The sequence below is a fragment of the Anoplopoma fimbria genome, chromosome 14 (assembly GCF_027596085.1).
Source record: "Anoplopoma fimbria isolate UVic2021 breed Golden Eagle Sablefish chromosome 14, Afim_UVic_2022, whole genome shotgun sequence".
In the NCBI taxonomy this organism is placed as follows: domain Eukaryota; kingdom Metazoa; phylum Chordata; class Actinopteri; order Perciformes; family Anoplopomatidae; genus Anoplopoma; species Anoplopoma fimbria.
In genome coordinates this window covers 6,666,170-6,683,606 of record NC_072462.1, presented here as the reverse complement: position 1 = coordinate 6,683,606, position 17,437 = coordinate 6,666,170, and the positions used below count along the sequence as shown (strand labels likewise).

Sequence of the window (17,437 nt, the reverse complement as noted above, 5' to 3'; positions counted from 1 at the left end):
ATCGATGACATATCTGAATTTGAAATACACCGATGGAAAAAAAATCCTCACGGGCACCATAGAACATTTGTCTTGATCTGCCTCTCCCACACACCGCAGTAATTTAGTTTCTTGTTAGATCTTGTTCTTTGTCAGCTTTGATATTATTTATTTCTGATCGTATTGGAGCTATTTTTCATCATATCTGTATTACTAGTTCTGTGCAGAAATGTGGCAGCTCCACAGGTTACTCCCAACTGACTCAGGTGCACATGCTTGCAAAAAGCATTGGAGATTTAACACATTTCTTAAATATTTAATTGTAATGAATAAAACCAATACACAGTTCTTTGAAAGTGCTACAGAGCGCAAAAAAATAACTTTATTACCATTTAGTTTTCACCTTCTGTATTCACTGTTTTATGTCAAGAATTTAACATGAGGAACTCTAAAACATTGGGCAAAACAATTCCTTCTGTGAAACGTAAAGGGGACCTTTTTAAAATCATTACCGGATGTCTACAAAAATCATTTAAGCAGGAACATTTGGGATGACATTATTTGATTAAAAATCACATCAGCAAATTAAAATCATTTTAAAGTATTTAGGGTACAATTAACTCTCAATTCACAATTTAGATAAAGATTTATTTGTCTGCAGAAGCGGCCAATACAAACGATCAGTAATCCAATCCGCATCATCTCTGGTGAGTCATAACTGCATTTCTTCAAAGCTATGAGAAAAAATTAGTTGCTCTCCACACATACAACCACACACACACACACACACACACACACACACACACACCTTCATGCCTACAGCTCATAAATACAATCAATCTGATATACAAATATTTGGATAGATTTCTTTTTAGCGACATCTAAAACAGTTTTAATCCCAATTCCTGCTGTCCCGAAGACCTCCCCTCGTTTCAGTGATGGTCCAATTTCTCAGAGGAGAAACTAAAGCCTAACTTGGATGAAAGACCCTGACGCATCTTTAAAGTTAAGAGTTGCTGATGGGCAGGAGGACATTGAAATAAATATCTGAAACAAGCAGCATCCATACACTGCAGACTCTCTTCAACTCTCAGGTTGTGAAGGAGTGTCTTTCCTGTTTCATCAAACATCTTTCCTTTACTGGAGGGCGACGGAGGAAAAGCAAACAACACAGCAGACAATGCACGATTCATTCACCCACACAACATGTCACCTCCTGTTGACAGAAGGACACCAAAGAGCTGCAAATGTGCAGACAAGTCAACAATGTGAAATGAAAAAGGTGCCACTTTCTATCCATCACACGTACAATCAATCGATCAAACGGGGACATTTGGACTTTAGACACAAAGGGGAAACCTAAAACAGGACCTGGGATGATCATTCTGTTAACAGTGTTAGATTTAAAGAGCAACATTTCTATCGTACATGAACAGTATGTGTATGAATGCATCCATGTATTAGCTTTAATGTGTGTCTGTGTTAAAACCCATTACACAACTGTCTGTTTTCTGTTTGGTTGCAGGAAAAAAAAAGCCCTTCAGCAAAGACTGTGCCTTTTAAAAAAAAAACACACCATCGAGAATTACTGAACCAATGAAATAGATGAAAAGTGGTTTAGTGGTGGGACAAAGGTCTTCATGATGGAGACTGATTAGGCTCTTCTTAGGTGCGGGTAAAAAGAAAGGTCCAGGCAGAGAGCAGTGTGTCCATGTGCTTCATTTACTTCCAGGTAGGATATCACTCTTTCCAACAAGTCTCTTAACACAACCTCTCTGCAAGATGATGTTTATTTCATCACCGGGTACTGGCGCTGACCGCCCAAACGTCCAGCGCGGTGTCCACCTCCCGATGGCGCACTCGCCTGGGGAGAAGAAAGAGCATTATGAAGTGAAAAGGTGACAAATGAGAGAAATCCTTTAACAACTGCAAAACTATTTTCATTTTCTCACCTGTGCAAACTGTGCAGGGTTATAAAAGGTGACTCCTCCAGCGGGTGTTGGTGCCGGGGCTTGGGCATGATTCTGCAAAGAACAAACAGAGTCACTACAGTGTGTGAAGTGTTACCATCGCATCACTTCTATGGGCAGAGGAGGTGAGGAGGACAACATTTTAAAACTGACGTCAAGTAAAAGTGAAAAAGATAATGGCAACGAGGGCTGTGATCCACAGTGAGGCAGCATGACAAACCACGGTTTCATCTTTTTTAGTAACCATGCAAGCTTTATGAGGTGTTATGAAGCTGTGTGTTGGCAACAAGCAAGGAAGTCTTCATGTCTCCAGCAGGCTTCACTCCGATCTATGCCAGAACTAGTACAGCTAATGTGGTGGGAATATTTGGTCATAAACCAAATTATTGGACAAATCAAAATCCTGACTGTGTGTGGGCACCAGATAAAACTCAGGGAGCCTAGATGTGGTCACTAGTTCTTAGCTGGTTAGCTTTAATTTGTTGATCATTCGACAAGTTGTTCATCAGAGATACAGAGTTGAGTTAGAGATGCTGGAGACAGCAGGCAGGTGAGCCGGCAGACATCCTGGGTTAGATGGGCGGCGGTGAAGCTTCGGGTGCAAATGGTGAAGCGTGCTACTTGCGACGAAGGCGAGCTATGTGAGTGGCAGGCAGGGGTGAGAGTGGACCGTTCGAGGCCCAGCTGGAGGTACCTGGTTTAAATGCTGACTCACTTCGCGTGATAAAGAACTCATTGAGCTAGAACGTGAGAGCTAAAGACAGCAGAAGGGGAAATAAACAGTCGACAAACAAAAAAAACACAAATCACAAACCCATATTATTAATCTCCCATGCATCAGATTAGATCTGCTTCCACTATCCAACAGTTCAGAATGAAAATGAATACAATCAGAATATGATTCTTGAACAAACAGACATGGAGAGAATAAGATTAAAACAACAAATGGAACACAGATTTAACATTGCATCAAGGCTGCGCGTTTAGCGTGTTTATGGGCAAAGATTTTAAGTTGACATGCATGCATTCCCATGTTCTTTCACCCTCTGACATGATCTTACATTCATACTAACAAGCACACTGCACGCACTGGCTGTTAGGGTGTCAAGCGTCATGATTCAGTGGTGGCACGATGGAACTATGGTGGCTACAGTAGCAGTGGACAGCAGAGATTCGTCTTACCTCTCCGGACTGTGAGCCATCAGGCACGGGAGGTCCTTCTGGTGCAGGTGGTAACAACGTTGGGTTGAACATCTAAAGCAGATCAATTAAAGTGCATCAGAAAGAAATGTGGATGAGTAGAGCTCAAACTTGGTACTTTACTGCCACCTTGACATGTTATAAAGACTCTATTATATGGTTTTGTATCTTAGGTGCTCTATTTGAAGAAGAAAGCACTCAAACACAGCTCCTTATGGAAGGCTAAGCATTTTGGGAAATAGGTTTATAAGCATTCTGGACATGAGTTAGATGAGAAGATCGACAGCATTCTCATGTCTGATTGGAAAATATGAAGCTACTGCCGGCCGCTGGCTAATTTAGCTTAGCATAGTGACTGGAAACAGAGTGAAACAGCTAGCTGGGCTTGAAACAGCTAGACGTATATTTTAACATAAATTCACGAGGTTCGACAGTAAGGAAATAGTTACCTGTGGAGCAGCGATGGTGTTTGGTGAATTCTGCTCCTGATTTCCTCCTTCGCTGCCCTCTAGAGGTTGTTGATCGTCAGGCGCTAAACCAGAGATACAGAAAAATATTTTATTACTCCAATCTTTAATTTTGGCTTCCAAAATCAAACAAAATCCTCTCCATCCATCAAAAACGAAGACCGGTTATTTTACAACCATCATTTAAATTGAATTATTCTTTACGCATGACACACACCTGAACTAGGCACAAACAGGTTAGCAGGCATAGACATCGGCGCCAACGGAGCGAAGATGTCTGCAGGAGCCGGGGCTAATCCGCCCGGTTTAGCAATCCTACTGGGGTTCAGAACGTCCACATATCTGCTCTTCGTGCCTGAGAAGAAAGAGCAAACAGGTGTGAAAGCTGACTTACTAATTATTTCAACAATATGTGGTGTTTTTTTAACAACTTGTAATTCAAAAGTATTATTGGAGGTCAAGCCAAAAGCCACAGCGAAGAATCCTCATCTAACCTGCTCTCCTGGAGAACATGTTGACCGGAGGGCCACTACTCGGAGGTCCGGCAGGCCCACCGGGTCCAGGCATCTGAGGCATCTTGGAAAAGCCAGGGGGAGGAGGTGGAAGGGGCTTAATCTAAAAAAATAAATAAAAAAGATAACAAGAGAACTGGTCAATTTATAGAGCTTTACAAAGCCAGTCTGCTTAAAAACATGAATCCGTCATTACAGACCTCTTCTTCAGGCTCGTTCAAGTCAACCCATTTCTGCTTCTTCTCATCCCACACAATCTGACAATAAAGAACACAGGGCTCTCAGTACTGGTCATATGTAGAGGTACATAAACCAAACTAATGCAAAAATATGAAAATGACTACAGAAGAACGCTAAAATAGGACCTGCAAATGTAACAGCTTTAACTTACAGATTTGTTTTTGTCATCTGGCAAGTGAGCCTCATTCTTCCCCTTCCTATAGAGCCAGTTTAGCCAACCACCACCACCTCCACCACCACCACCACCGCCGCCGCCCTGTGAAAGAAAGGAGACAGCATTGGTGATCACTTATGAACGCTGTAGAAGCACTGACTGAGGATCTGAATGTTTTTTTTTACTGAATATGAACCTTTTTCGGGGAGTCTCTCTTGACTTTCTTGGCCTCTTCTTTGCTGGGCTGTTCAGGAATCGAAGGTGGAGGTGGAGAGGCCTGCATGACAAACGAGTTGCTCCGCTCTCTTCCGCCAGAGTGAGTGGATGATTCAGAGGTGGTGCGAGAGCGTCGTCCTGGAGCCTGAGGAGCAGAAAATACCGGTCAGAATAATGCACATATACATGCATCTTTCTTTTGGACATCATATAGAAAGAGCTTATTTTTTGGGGTGCCTTTTCTTTCTTTTTTTTATGACCATTCTGACAATGTTAAATGATTAAATTGATGGGACTCTCTCTTTAACAATCACATTGCTTTAGTTACCAGAAAATGTATTGAATCTCTACAAAGTTTAAAAAACATGAACGATCAGCTCTTTTTTTCTGAGCAGGAAAAAAAAAAAACCTGCTCCACATTAGTTGGGAAGTTCAAAAACCACCAAGCCCTGGACAGATTCAACAGAAGAGTATTTGAGCTGCTTATACGTGACACACAAAAACCCACCATATGCATTGAAGATTGTGAAGTAGTCCTCGATCTTCTCCCAGGACCCTGCAGCACCAGAAAAGACAACGTAGTTACTATTTTCTATAAATTTAAGCAACACTAAAGCAAGTCAGAAGGCTATACATGGTTATTTTGGGGATATTCAGACAGCCAGATACTCACCATGTGAGCCATTTGGTCATAGAAGTCCATCTGTGGTGTGAAGGAGCTCCTGCGTGGGGAGGATGATATTGGCTGAGCAGGGTACATCTCTGGTGGGGCGTGAGGTATCTGCTCTGAAGGGGGCATGTGCCCGGGAGAAGGGGGCATGTGCCCGGGTGAAGAGGGCATGTGCTGGGGGTTGTACTGCTGGTTGTGCTGGGGGATTTGCTGGGGGATTTGCTGGGGGATTTGCTGGGGGATTTGCTGGGGCATCTGGGGGTTCATCTGTATTGGTGAATGCGGCACCTGAGGGGGTGCATCTGTATTGGTGAATGCGGCACCTGAGGGGGTTGCATGTGTGGTGACATTTGGCCCACTTGAAGAGGCGGGGGAAACTGCTGCTGATGGGCTCCTGGGTACATCTCTATCTGCTCCGGTTGTGGTTGGAAGGGAGGAGGGGCGAAGCCAGGATCATGTTGAGGGTAGCCTGGGACGGCCATCTGGCCTGGTGGTCCACTGGGGGTACCGGGTAGAACTGGGGCCCATCACTGGAGGGTAAATGCTGAGGAGGTGACATCCCGTCTTGGAGGATAGAGAAGGGAGCTGACAGAAAGTAGAAGATATGAGATGTGATGCATTCTGAATTTAGCTCAAAGTAAAGTGAGGTTAAAAAAAAAAAAGGAGACCACAAGAAACACACGCACACCACACCACACCACACCACACCACACCACACCACACAACACAACACAACACAACACAACACAACACAACACACACACCTGGAGGCATCAGCTGAACTCCCTGCGGGGGAGGCCCGGGCAGTAATGAGCTCATTAGTGGGTTGTCAGGGGTGGGGCCATCCAACTCCACTGGCATGCTGTAAGGTTCAGATGGACTCAGCTGGTCCAAGTCAGAGCTGGGGCTGCTGCAGTCGAACTGTGAAGGAGTTGCTCTGTCTTCATTGTATGTAATCACTCCCGTCTAAAAAAAAAAAAAAAAAAAAAAAAAAAAGAAGACAATTATCAAAAATGTTTTTCATAGAGAATAATTCAAATTCCATAAATGTCATTAAAATCCCACAACCTCTACATGAATTAAATTGTCTGAATTCATCTAAAAAAAAGTAGCACATCAGAAATACATACTCAAAAAATACTACTTAAACAAAAAGCTTTATTTTGAAAATTTCTTTGTGTAAATAAAAATGATCACACATAATTAAAAACATGTTTCTTCCTTCTCCTCACCCTTATCTGTCCATCAAGCTGTCTGAGGTGGATCAGCCATTTAGGCTCATTGAACAACTCCTGCTCTGGTTTCTCCTTCAGTTGTGGATCAAAGAATCGCAGCTTTTCCGACATCTGTCACCAAACCGAGTGAAATTACATTTGTTAGAATGCTAAAACGGGTATGTATCTAAACACTGGCGGTATAGAGGGGTAGACAAGAGGGTGAGTGAGTGCATACCTGTATAATTTGACTTATGAAAACAGGAGAGTAATAGGAAGGCTGCATGAGGACATTCCTAGAAATAACTTCACAGTAGTGGAAGGCCTGAGCGCTCAGGCCTGCTTCAGCCAAGCGGCATGCATAGATCAACTTGAACACCTGATCAGAGACAATAAAGAGTAGAGAACAGGGTTATTCATCAGCAGAAGATTCTTTAAAATCATGTGCTATGCCATTCTGGTAGGGAAATGTAAACTTCTCGAGTAGTCTGCACAGACATATTTAATATAGTACAATAAATTATACTTTTTTTTGGACACCTCTATAATTATCTGTAAGTACCAAAAAATATACCTGGAAATTGGGCAGTGTGCACGGCTGGGAGCCCAGAGACTGAGCATACTCATAGGCTTCAGTCCTCTGGATAGCTTCATTGGTCGCACATTGGTAAAACGACAAACTGAAGTGAAGACACAAAGATGAGGTTATTTGCTTGGCATATTATGTTCCAACTGTATTGTGGTCTAAAAAAAAAGGTCCATTACAGAGTTGTGTGTGTGTGTGTGTGTGTGTGTGTGTGTGTGTGTGTGTGTGTGTGTGTGTGTGTGTGTGTGTGTGTGTGTGTGTGTGTGTGTGTGAACACCTCCATCTCTAACCTGTGGTTGGAGCCAATCAGAACCATCTTGGTGCTCTTCTTCGTGAAAACTCCCAGACCAACCTGGGCCATCAAGTAGCAGAAGTGTGCAGCATCGACCAGCCCCTTGGATGCTGCCACGACACAAAACCATCACAGAGAGAGAGTGTGAGGTAACATGCTTGTTGTGGTAAAAAAAATTAAAAACTTTATTAGCTCGGTGCAGTGAGAGACTGCGTTTTTTGATGGCATCCTACCGAGTGTGTCCCCCATGGTGGTGATTGTGCGAGTGTCCAGGTCCAAGGTGTGTGTGAGGTTAGACAGCACCATGGCCAGGTGAGGGCGCCAGTCACCCCACTTCTCCTCTCCGCAGCACTGTATGAGTAAGACAAATATCTCAAATACAGTGGCAATGAGGACACACAGCTTTTGCAAATTCTTCAGAATAAGTGTAAAAAATAGTAAGAGAAGAAGTACTTACAGTGGCTGATGCAGGCATCCTCCCTGACATCAGCTGGTACACTGTCTGAAGAGGGTCATTGATAGGCAAACTGTTGGCAAACCTAAAAAAACAAAGAGACAAAATGAATATACCATCTTTAAACCTGTTAAAATGATCACAGAATACAGGTGCAGCCAAGTTCAGGTGTCCCAACCCTTAATATCACTGGTGCTTTACCTTGTCATGACACGTGCATGTGTCCTGTTGTCCATCTTACTGGCCAACAGCAGGGCGTGGCCCCAGAGACCTCCCTTCATAGCTGCTTCTAGTGCATCCTATATCACAGACAAAGTGAAAACTCATTTCAGATTTCACAAGATACTAGTTAAATGACTATAATGCAGTGAAAGAGGGTATTTGCTTTACCTTCTTGCGGCCAAACAGTAGCAGCTCCCTGAAGCGTTCTGTTTCCTTGCCGAGGTTCTCCGGGACAGTCATGAAGGTGTCGGATAAGAGGGACAGCGGTCCGGCTCCTGGCTCTTCCTCGGCTCGTGCCAGCGGTTCATTGTTAAAATCAATCAAGTTGGCTTCATTGGGACATTTGCCCGGTAGCCAGACAGAGCGATGCTCCTTCAGCAGGAGGTCAGCGATGTCCGTGCCGACCACAGTCTGAAGAAACAAGAGTGTGACAGTGAGAGAGTTGTTTCAGGTAGATATACAAAAGTCACATTCCTACTTTGACATATTCCCACTAATGTTTCCCACAGCCTTACCCCGTTCTGTCGACAGAGCAGCACAATGAATTCCCAGAGCAGGCGGGCAGAGTCCTTGTCCAAGAGGTTGTTGTCACGAGAACTCTCCAGCGCTTTGTTCTGGGAGAACTTTATCACGTCCACCTTATGGGTCTCCTCCCTGACGGAGAGAACACAAGGTGTGAGACAGACTCACAGCGACAAGTCAAAACAGTGCTACCTTTATACATACTGATATCAAGAGATAAATAAAAACAGCTTTGTATGTATTTGTATCCAAATAGGTATTTTGGAGCTAAATATGCAGTGCTGGGAAAGTCTTATGGATACTTGTGGTGACTTGTTTTTCTTATCAAAAAGATCCCTTGAAAAGACCAAAACCAGCAATGAATTGAAGGTTTCTCTGTGTAGCCAATGCCCCAGCAAATACACCATCTATGCTGGTTTCTCATACAAAAAAAAAAAAGAAATGTGTATTATAATATATATTCTATACCTAATTTTTAAGATTTTCACTTTCAGTAGGAACCAACGGGCCAATAGGTGAAAGAAGTAAGAATAATGCATTGATGGTTTTGGTCTTTTCATGGAGGTCGCTGACATTAACAAAAAATAAAACTTAGCCAAGATTGTCCTTTAAAAAGGTCAACGACTGAAAGCCATTCACTTACTTAACAAGAGGTCCAGGGAAAGCTCGTAGTTCTGCCTGATCCGGAGTGTCCTGCAGCATGGTCTGCAAATACAGATATGGCTCACAATATTAATTTATACAGCCTTAACTTTGAGAAGCTGTTATACGCATGTTCTCGAACAGAGAAAAAAACATACATAACATTTTTCTCAAAATCTTGAAGAAGCAGTTGGGGTGCTACATTTTACTGAGTTACAAGTTACAGGGTTTTCACTAACCTGCTCCCTTTAAAAATAACTAGTATTTATGTATGGAGGAACAGCCACATCAATACCCTACGCTTAAACTCCATCTTGCTGTTGCTAGCTCTTCATAATACAAACTCATTGGACCAAAACTTACAGCAATAACGTGCTAAAACACAATGTTGTAAAAATGTACCTCCAAGTTGTGGATATCAACGAGAGCAGGCTGTCCAGCTGAGGGGAGATTGGGCAGAACTTGGACCAGATGACCACCAGGTCCAAAGCGGGCACAACGGTGGGGCATGCTGAACTTCTCTGGGGTTGCAGGACGAGGAGGAGCTAGAGGGGAAAACATCAGTCAGATTAAGAACAGGTGGATAAATGTTGGAACCAGTATGAGGATCCAAATCTAGAACTTTCATTTGTACTAGACTGGTCAAATCTGTTGGTCTTTTTAAAGGCTTTACCATTCAATAAATGCCAACTTTCTTGAGACTAAGGATTGTTTGCTTACGTTGCTCAGGGGCGATCCAGGTGCTGTCTGCCGTGTACTCAGAGGGATAGAGGTACTGGCCGTAGTTCTGGGTGGCATCAGTCTGGTTTGCGTACTGTCCATAGGAGTAGTCCACAGCCAGAGTGGATGATGTGGCGTCGTAGACTGCTGACACCAAGTCAGGCTGGCTTCTGTACACCTGGCTCTGCAGGGTGTAAAAGACAAACAAAGTCAATTATCAAATAGGAAAACAAATTAAAAAACATAAAGTAAACACAAACATGCTATAAGTTGCACATACTTTCAAGAATAACAAACAGTTTATAACCTTAAAAACTGAAACACACCAATGCATTCAAGAGGAATCTGCACATTCACCTGTTGGGATCGTGAGCTGAAGCTGCTCCGTCTGCTGTGGTGGCTTTGAGAGCTGTGCACACTGTTTACCGACTGCTCGCTGTGGACACTGCGTCGGTCAAAGTCATCGGCGTACGTTTCTCCGCGTCGACGGTTATCATCATCAAAACTTGCATCATAACCAGGATAGTACCGCCACTGATCATCATAGCCCTCTTTCCTGTGAGTAGAGGGCACCGTGTTTGTTTATCTGACAGTTCACACTTAGATAACCTTTAACATCCGTTTTGAACCTACTATATGATATTCTATATATTAAGTCAACAGATACTATACACAATAATGCATTCATGTTATAGCTACAATTTCATTACAATGTACATGAATGTTTTTCTCTACATACCTGGCAGGATACGCCTGTTGATTATAGTACAGGTCTCTGGCTCTGTAGCTGTCATCATAATTAGCCCAGTAGGCGGGATCATAGTATGCTCTGTACCGGGGGTCATACTGTCCATAGTTGTATGCTTCCCATGGAAAATATGGAGGAGATTTATATTAAAAAACATTTATATACACAAAAAGATTCATTTGTTTTGAAGACGTATTGTTTTATATATTCATTCTAGTAAGTAATCACAGCTTTCCACTCTGTGGCTCATACCTCCGTAATCATAGTGCTTGGCGTAATCTGCATAATATTCACTATAGGCACTTTGGTTTGCTCTCTGGTAATCTTCAGGATAGCCTTGCCTATTGGAGAAAGCATAGAAAAAGGTGAGCTTTAGAGGTCAAGTACAAGGACCATCTGAATATACGTTAAGAGTTTATTTTACACACATGTACACCAAACAAAACCGAACTCACCGTGAGGGATTCTTAACCTAGATCTAAATATTCTCTGGGTAAAGTAAAACACTTAAAAACGACTAAATAAAATAGTGCTGGCTTGACATGCCATGCCGAAAGACCAAACGACTGAGAAACAGTTCCACAGACCTGGATGAGGGCCTGTCAGAGTACTGACTAGTTCTGGAGCTGGGTCGTTCTGGCGGAGGCTCTCTGTACTGGTAGTTTGGATCGCGTTGCGGTGGGATCTGTCCTTCGTATCTGCCATACCAAGGATCTGCTCTGCCCCTGTATGGACCCTCCTGAAAAATAAGAGCAATTAGGGATTTTCTGTTTAATTCCTTGCATCTGATGGCAGAAGTTGCTCATCCTTGATTATTTTATTATTATTACGTTATTTAAGCATTTGTACATCTTTACAAAAAAGTGGCAGATTAATACATTCACAATAGAGCAAACCAAAAAAAAAAAGGGACTTTCCACATACCTGATAATATTGCTGCGCTCTAGGATCCCCAGGTGGAGGTGGGTACTGGCCAGGTGGATATGGTGCTCTGCCATCTGGGTATTCTCCATAATTACCATAATAGCCACCATACATCTGCCCTGGCGCTGGAGGAGGGGGCCCATAGCCTTGCTGGCTGCCTGCAGAGGACGGTGGTCTAGGTGGTTCTGCAGGAGCAGGCTGGGAAGCTCCTGGAGGTACTGGTCCTTGAGGCCATGGGGGGTAAGCAGCAGCGGATGGAGGAGCATTCCCCACAGCGGGCCCCTGTGCTGGAGGTGGATACTGGTCACGGGGGGGTTGTGCTCCACTCCCTGGAACAGGAGGAGCATCATTTTGTCCCTGTAGTGCAGCCGGAGGAGCTGATGTCTTAGGGGGTTCAGCTGGTGGAGGCTGGATGTTCGCAGCTGCTTGGGAGGGTGCTGGTGGTATCTGTGGGGCAGATGAAGAGGCCGGCGTGTGGACAGGGACATTCCCTTGGGCTCTTACCCCCTGCTGAGCATCTTTGGTGACCTGTAGGTAAAATCCATTACTAGACTGTGGAGACTCGTGTAGAGAGGAAGGAGGGCCAGATGCTTGGCTCTGGGCTTGTGATTGGTGCATAGAAAAATCAAGAAGTTCATAATTTGACGGCTGATTGTGATTAGAGACAGGAGCGGTCACAAGAGAAGCCTGTGGATCAACGTAGAGAGCAGAGTGGCCGTCTCCAGCCAATGATTGGCCCCTTGAGAGAGGAGGACGGACCGGCTGAGACTGCGGCGGAGCTGTGAAGTCTGATGTTGCTGCTTGTGTGTTGTCTCGGGTCAGATTGAGCGGGCCCTGGTTAGAGGCAGAAGAATTGAAGCTTATAAGTCCAGGAGCGAACAGTGGATTGTGATTAGAGGTCACTGGAGGTGGTTGGGAGGCACTGGCACCCTGTCCCTGAGCGACAAGTCTCACAGGGGGGGTTGTTTCCCTAAGGCTACTTTGACTGGGTGCTTCAGCAGGGTAACTGGGGGGAATCACACTGTAATTGGACACTGGAGGGGCAATCAAAACAGGCTGGTGGAGCGAGTCGGACACGAGGAGAGAAGCGTAGCCCAGGTTGCCTTGAGGGTCCGTTGGCTCCGCCTCACTCACCTTTGGTGGATTCTCTAGGTTCTCCGAGTGTTGCTGCGAAGTTGGCTGGATTCTCTGGGAGGGTTGCAGGTCCAGCGGGCCATCCTCTGGAGGTTGGATGACATCAGCACTGGGCTCTCGTAAAGGAGCAAGAACTGTTGGGGCAGCGGGGGCTAGGAGGATGTTAGCGGATAAGCTGGTAGGATCATGCTGAGCCCACAGAGTAGTGGCAGGGCTCTCACAGGGCCGGCTGGCCCCAAAAGCACGGGATGAAGGTCGAGAGTGAGGGTGAACCACTGGGTGTGGCAGATGGGGAACACCACCACCTCCAGCCCCAGCAGGCAGGGGGTGTCCTGAGCCATAAATATTTTCCATATTATCTGGTGGCTGCTCCAGGTTGCCAGGTACAGTATCGGCACCCCCTTCTGCGACCATTTTAGCCTTATCGACTTCAGCGGGACGCACGCCAACCCCATGAGAGCGCACGGGTTCAAAAGAGCTGTTAGCACTGGCCTGAAAGATACCAGTAGGTTTTGGGGGGCTAGGCGTGGGAGGCCACATCTGCTCCAGGGAGCTCTGTTGCCGACCCATATCTCCAGCTGGAGAAGAGTCAATCTGCTCAAAGTAGCCTCCAGTGGCAGCAGACAGGTTAGCATCATCAGTGAGGCGTGGGATTTCCTGCTGAATAAAAGTACCTACTACCCCCTGTTGTCGTCGAGTGCCACTTCCGCTTCCATGGCTCATATTGCTATAGTTGGATGACACACTGGCAGATCTGATTGGTCGTTGAATAGAATCGGGAGTCTCCAGGTTAGGCCCGGCTTCGAACTGGTCAACTCCATGTGCTGCAGTAGCAGCAGGGCTGTCATGGATTTCACTGGGTAATACTTCCTGGTTCGGGACACACTCCAAATTCTCCACATGGTCGTACTGGGAATCAGGAGGCTTATGGGTACTTGGCTGTTGGGCATGGTGGCCATCATTCATGTATGGTAGGTATGAATGATCTTGCAGAGAAGGTCCTTGATAATCCAAAGGAACATCTGCTTGGCCACTGTGAGCTTGTGGGTTGCTCTGATGCTGAAAGGATCCAGGGAGACCATTCACTGCCTTGTTTCTCTCTCCAGCCAGTGTTTCTTCATTTTCCACATCATTGTCTTTGAAGAACATTGAGAGCGTACCAGACTCCTGAGAGTCTGGGATTGGGACTTGGGCAGGGCCAGAACTAGAACTAGGCCCAGCCCCAGTGTTGGACGCATGTTGAGATCCAACAGAGTCAGGCCGAGGGTGAGGATGGGCTAGGCCTGTCCCCATTTGGTGGTAGCCTGAGTCCTGTGGTGGCATATTGAACCATGAGTCCTGGGGGGCAGAGGTCTGACTGAAGTAGCTCTGAGTTTGAAAGTGGGAATTATGCTGCTGGGCTGCATTTGGGTCAGCCCATTGAGAACTGGGGGCATTTACAGGGTTCTGGGGAGGATGAGGAGCTTGATTCTGGGCATGTCCAAATTGTGTCGGAGGGGTGGGGGTGTTGTGTTGGGGCGATGGGGTGTGGGAGGGGTACATCTGGGTCTGTGGAGGTAAATTGAAAGGCTGTGGCGGAGGGTCACTTGTAGGCTGGAAATAGTTTTGAACTGATGGAGGGCGACTTCCGTGATCGGGGGCCCACTGAGAATAGGAGGAGGTCGGAGGTACAGGCTGGAACAACACGGGCTGAGGAGCAGGCTGCCCTTGATATTCCGGGTTAAAAGGTCTGTGACCCGGTTCCGGGGCCACAGGTGGTGGCTCTGCGGCCATGGATGGTGTCTGTTCTGAAGAATTAAAATAGCCCTGTTCACTGTGTGAGGATGCATATCCTACAGGACTGGGTGCTGGGTAAGCACCAGGGGATGGTGCACTGTGAGGGTTGAAAAGTGTCACCCCAGGTTGAGAGGAGGGTGGGGGACCAGAAAGAGGACCTGGGACATCCCCCAGCGACTGTGGCTGTGGAGGCAGCCCTGAGCCAGCCTGAGAGTACATGGTGTTAGGTGGGGCTTGCATTGGTGGAGGGTTGCTGTTGGGTATTGTTGGGTGACCACCTGCAGCCATAGGCGCACCTGCAGCCATAGGGGGAGGAGCTCTAACAAAAGCGAAAGGATTTGTCATGGGTTGTGCAGCGGGCGGCATTGCGGCAGTAGCTGTCACCGTATGCTTGTGAGGCCTGGTCCTGCGGAACATATTGGGCCCAGAAGGAGGTGGGCCCGAGGCTCCTGGAGGTCCAGTCTGAGGAGGGGGCTGCATGGCTGCACAGCTAACAGGTCCGAGGACCAGGTCACTGTAGTAGAAGTCACTGAAGAGACTGAAGTCAGGCAGAGCTGGGTAAAGAAATGGAAAGAGGGAGTGGTCAACAAAAAGCTACACATGCCTCACTGATGGATTTTACCACACCTTTATTTGTGTAAAGGTCTAGGATCTTTTTATTATACGCGACTGGTACAACGTGGCAGTTTCTACATCAGCTTTAAGATGTTATGAATAATACAGTACATTAATGAGTACAACACAATTGACTAATTGTAATGAAGGGCCAACTTTGATTCCATCACGCACTCTTGAGTATAATAGTTTTGCTTTTAGAGCTTGTGCTTATCTTACTCAAACACTTAGAAGAAAAAATAAACCAATGCGTAGCTTATTTTATTCTGTAGGGGAAAACGTACTAAACTGTAACTAAACTTCAAGAAGTACTACCCTGAGCCTTCCACTTAGCACTTATTGTATTCGTATCAGTTCATTGCACTTATTGTATTCGTATTATTTTGTTGCACTTATTGTATTCGTATCAGTTTGTTTCTGCACTATACTTTTGCTCTGGTTTATGCTCTTAGATGCTTGTTTAAGAAAGGAGAGGCACTTATGACTTCTGGTGACTAGTAGTTCTCTTGAATACCTATGTTGAATACACTTACTGTAAGTCGCTTTGGATGAAAGCGTCTGCTAAATGACTGTAATGTAAAATATAATGTAATGAAACATGGCACATAAGAAAATATCCATTATAGGAAAATAGGGGAAGAATTTGGAGAAAATCAAAGCAACTATCTGACATTTTACTGTCTTTACTGATTTATTCTTATTTTAAAAAAGATCTTGTGAATCTAGTGACATTGCAGTCGTTTCCGTTTTGAATAGGGTTTGGAAAGGAATGAAGAACTGAACTGAAGTAGCTCACTGACTGAACAGGAACTGATCTAGCAAGTGTCAAATAAGCCCTGGTGCTAACTTGCTTTATAACCTTTGTTGATAAGGTTAATTGCTGGAGATACATTTGCATAAGTCACAAATACAAAACACAAGATTGGAAAAAAAAAAAACGCTGACTGAACTGATCAGATTAGGATATATCTCACACACACACACACACACACACACACACACACACACACACACACAGACACACACACACATACAGTAAATCTGCTACATTGCTCTAACGCTACACGACATTAGCATCAAAACACTGCAATCTAGAGTCGCCCTGTTATCCCCAGATCACCCAAAAACGAAACACATATCCCTTTGAACACACTCAACACTGACAGGGACACATGCCGACCAGTTACAGCCCGCTGGCCCCTCATCGAGCACAAATGAACAGGTCCACTGCCTGGTCAGCTAGCCTTAGCAGCGGCTAGTTAGCATGTCTTGCTAACTAGCCTATGCTAACCACAAGGGTAACAGTTTGATGCATGTGTTTTAAACCGCATCGACGCGTTTAGAGTGACGCATTATAACCATGGTTTGTATTTACTCTTACCAGATGTCGGAAATGTGTAACAAAAATAATCAAATTCTTACAAATGTGCCGGACAGTGAGTCTGACACACCGCCACCATCTTCAGTGAACACATCCTACTAGGCTACGTGTACATGCCGCGTCACGGGCCAAACAACCGTGACGTCACTACGGGGCGGGGCTTGTTAAAGGTACGGTTTGCGTATTTATCTTGAATGAATTTGTGTGCGTCTAAAGAATTTGAGTGGTATTTTAAGATGATGTTTTCTTCAGTTCATTCGTCTGAATTCTATAGGAAATGTATTTTGTCCAAGTTAATCATGCAAACTGGGATCCACATGGAAACGATGAAGGGATCTGTGCAATACTATAACTATAATTATTCTTAATGAGATGTTTTGTTTTTTTAGTTATTGCTTTATTTTTTTATTATAATTTTTTTTTTTAGTTATTTAGTTTTTTTTTTTTTTTAGTTATTGTGGATTTTTTTTTTTCTTACTTACTTACTTATTTACTTACTTTTTTTTTATTGCAATACAAATACACTGTGCAATACAATAGTTATAATATATAATATTTCAGTTACTGTGGATTCTTTACTGTTTTTTACTGTTTTTTTTATTGCTCATTTGCGTATTTATTTTGAATGAATTTGTGTGCGTCTAAAGAATTTGAGTGGTATTTTAAGATGATGTTTTCTTCAGTTCATTCGTCTGAATTCTACAGGAAATTTATTTTGTCCAAGTTAATCAGGCAAACTGGGATCCACAAGGAAACGATGAAGGGATCTGTGCAATACAATAGTTATAATAGTTTCTAG

At 44.5% G+C, this 17,437-nt stretch overlaps 1 protein-coding gene across 1 annotated transcript; it reads right to left on the bottom strand.

Annotated features, from left to right (window-relative positions):
• Positions 1-331: 331 nt before the first annotated feature.
• On the bottom strand, positions 332-16,748 carry sec16a (SEC16 homolog A, endoplasmic reticulum export factor). Its single transcript, XM_054612073.1, is given in 33 exon segments — positions 332-1,843; positions 1,932-2,003; positions 2,644-2,703; positions 3,132-3,203; positions 3,599-3,681; positions 3,834-3,971; positions 4,111-4,231; positions 4,329-4,385; positions 4,520-4,624; positions 4,719-4,883; positions 5,247-5,294; positions 5,412-5,696; positions 5,732-5,907; positions 5,910-5,993; positions 6,173-6,374; positions 6,641-6,754; positions 6,861-7,001; positions 7,197-7,302; positions 7,499-7,610; positions 7,734-7,851; positions 7,958-8,039; positions 8,156-8,253; positions 8,345-8,587; positions 8,692-8,830; positions 9,342-9,403; positions 9,743-9,885; positions 10,061-10,244; positions 10,418-10,616; positions 10,800-10,923; positions 11,061-11,149; positions 11,396-11,547; positions 11,733-15,196; positions 16,639-16,748. Coding segments are annotated over 32 exon segments (7,239 nt in total). The 5' UTR covers positions 15,123-15,196; positions 16,639-16,748; the 3' UTR covers positions 332-1,768.
• Between the last annotated feature and the right edge of the window lie 689 nt (positions 16,749-17,437).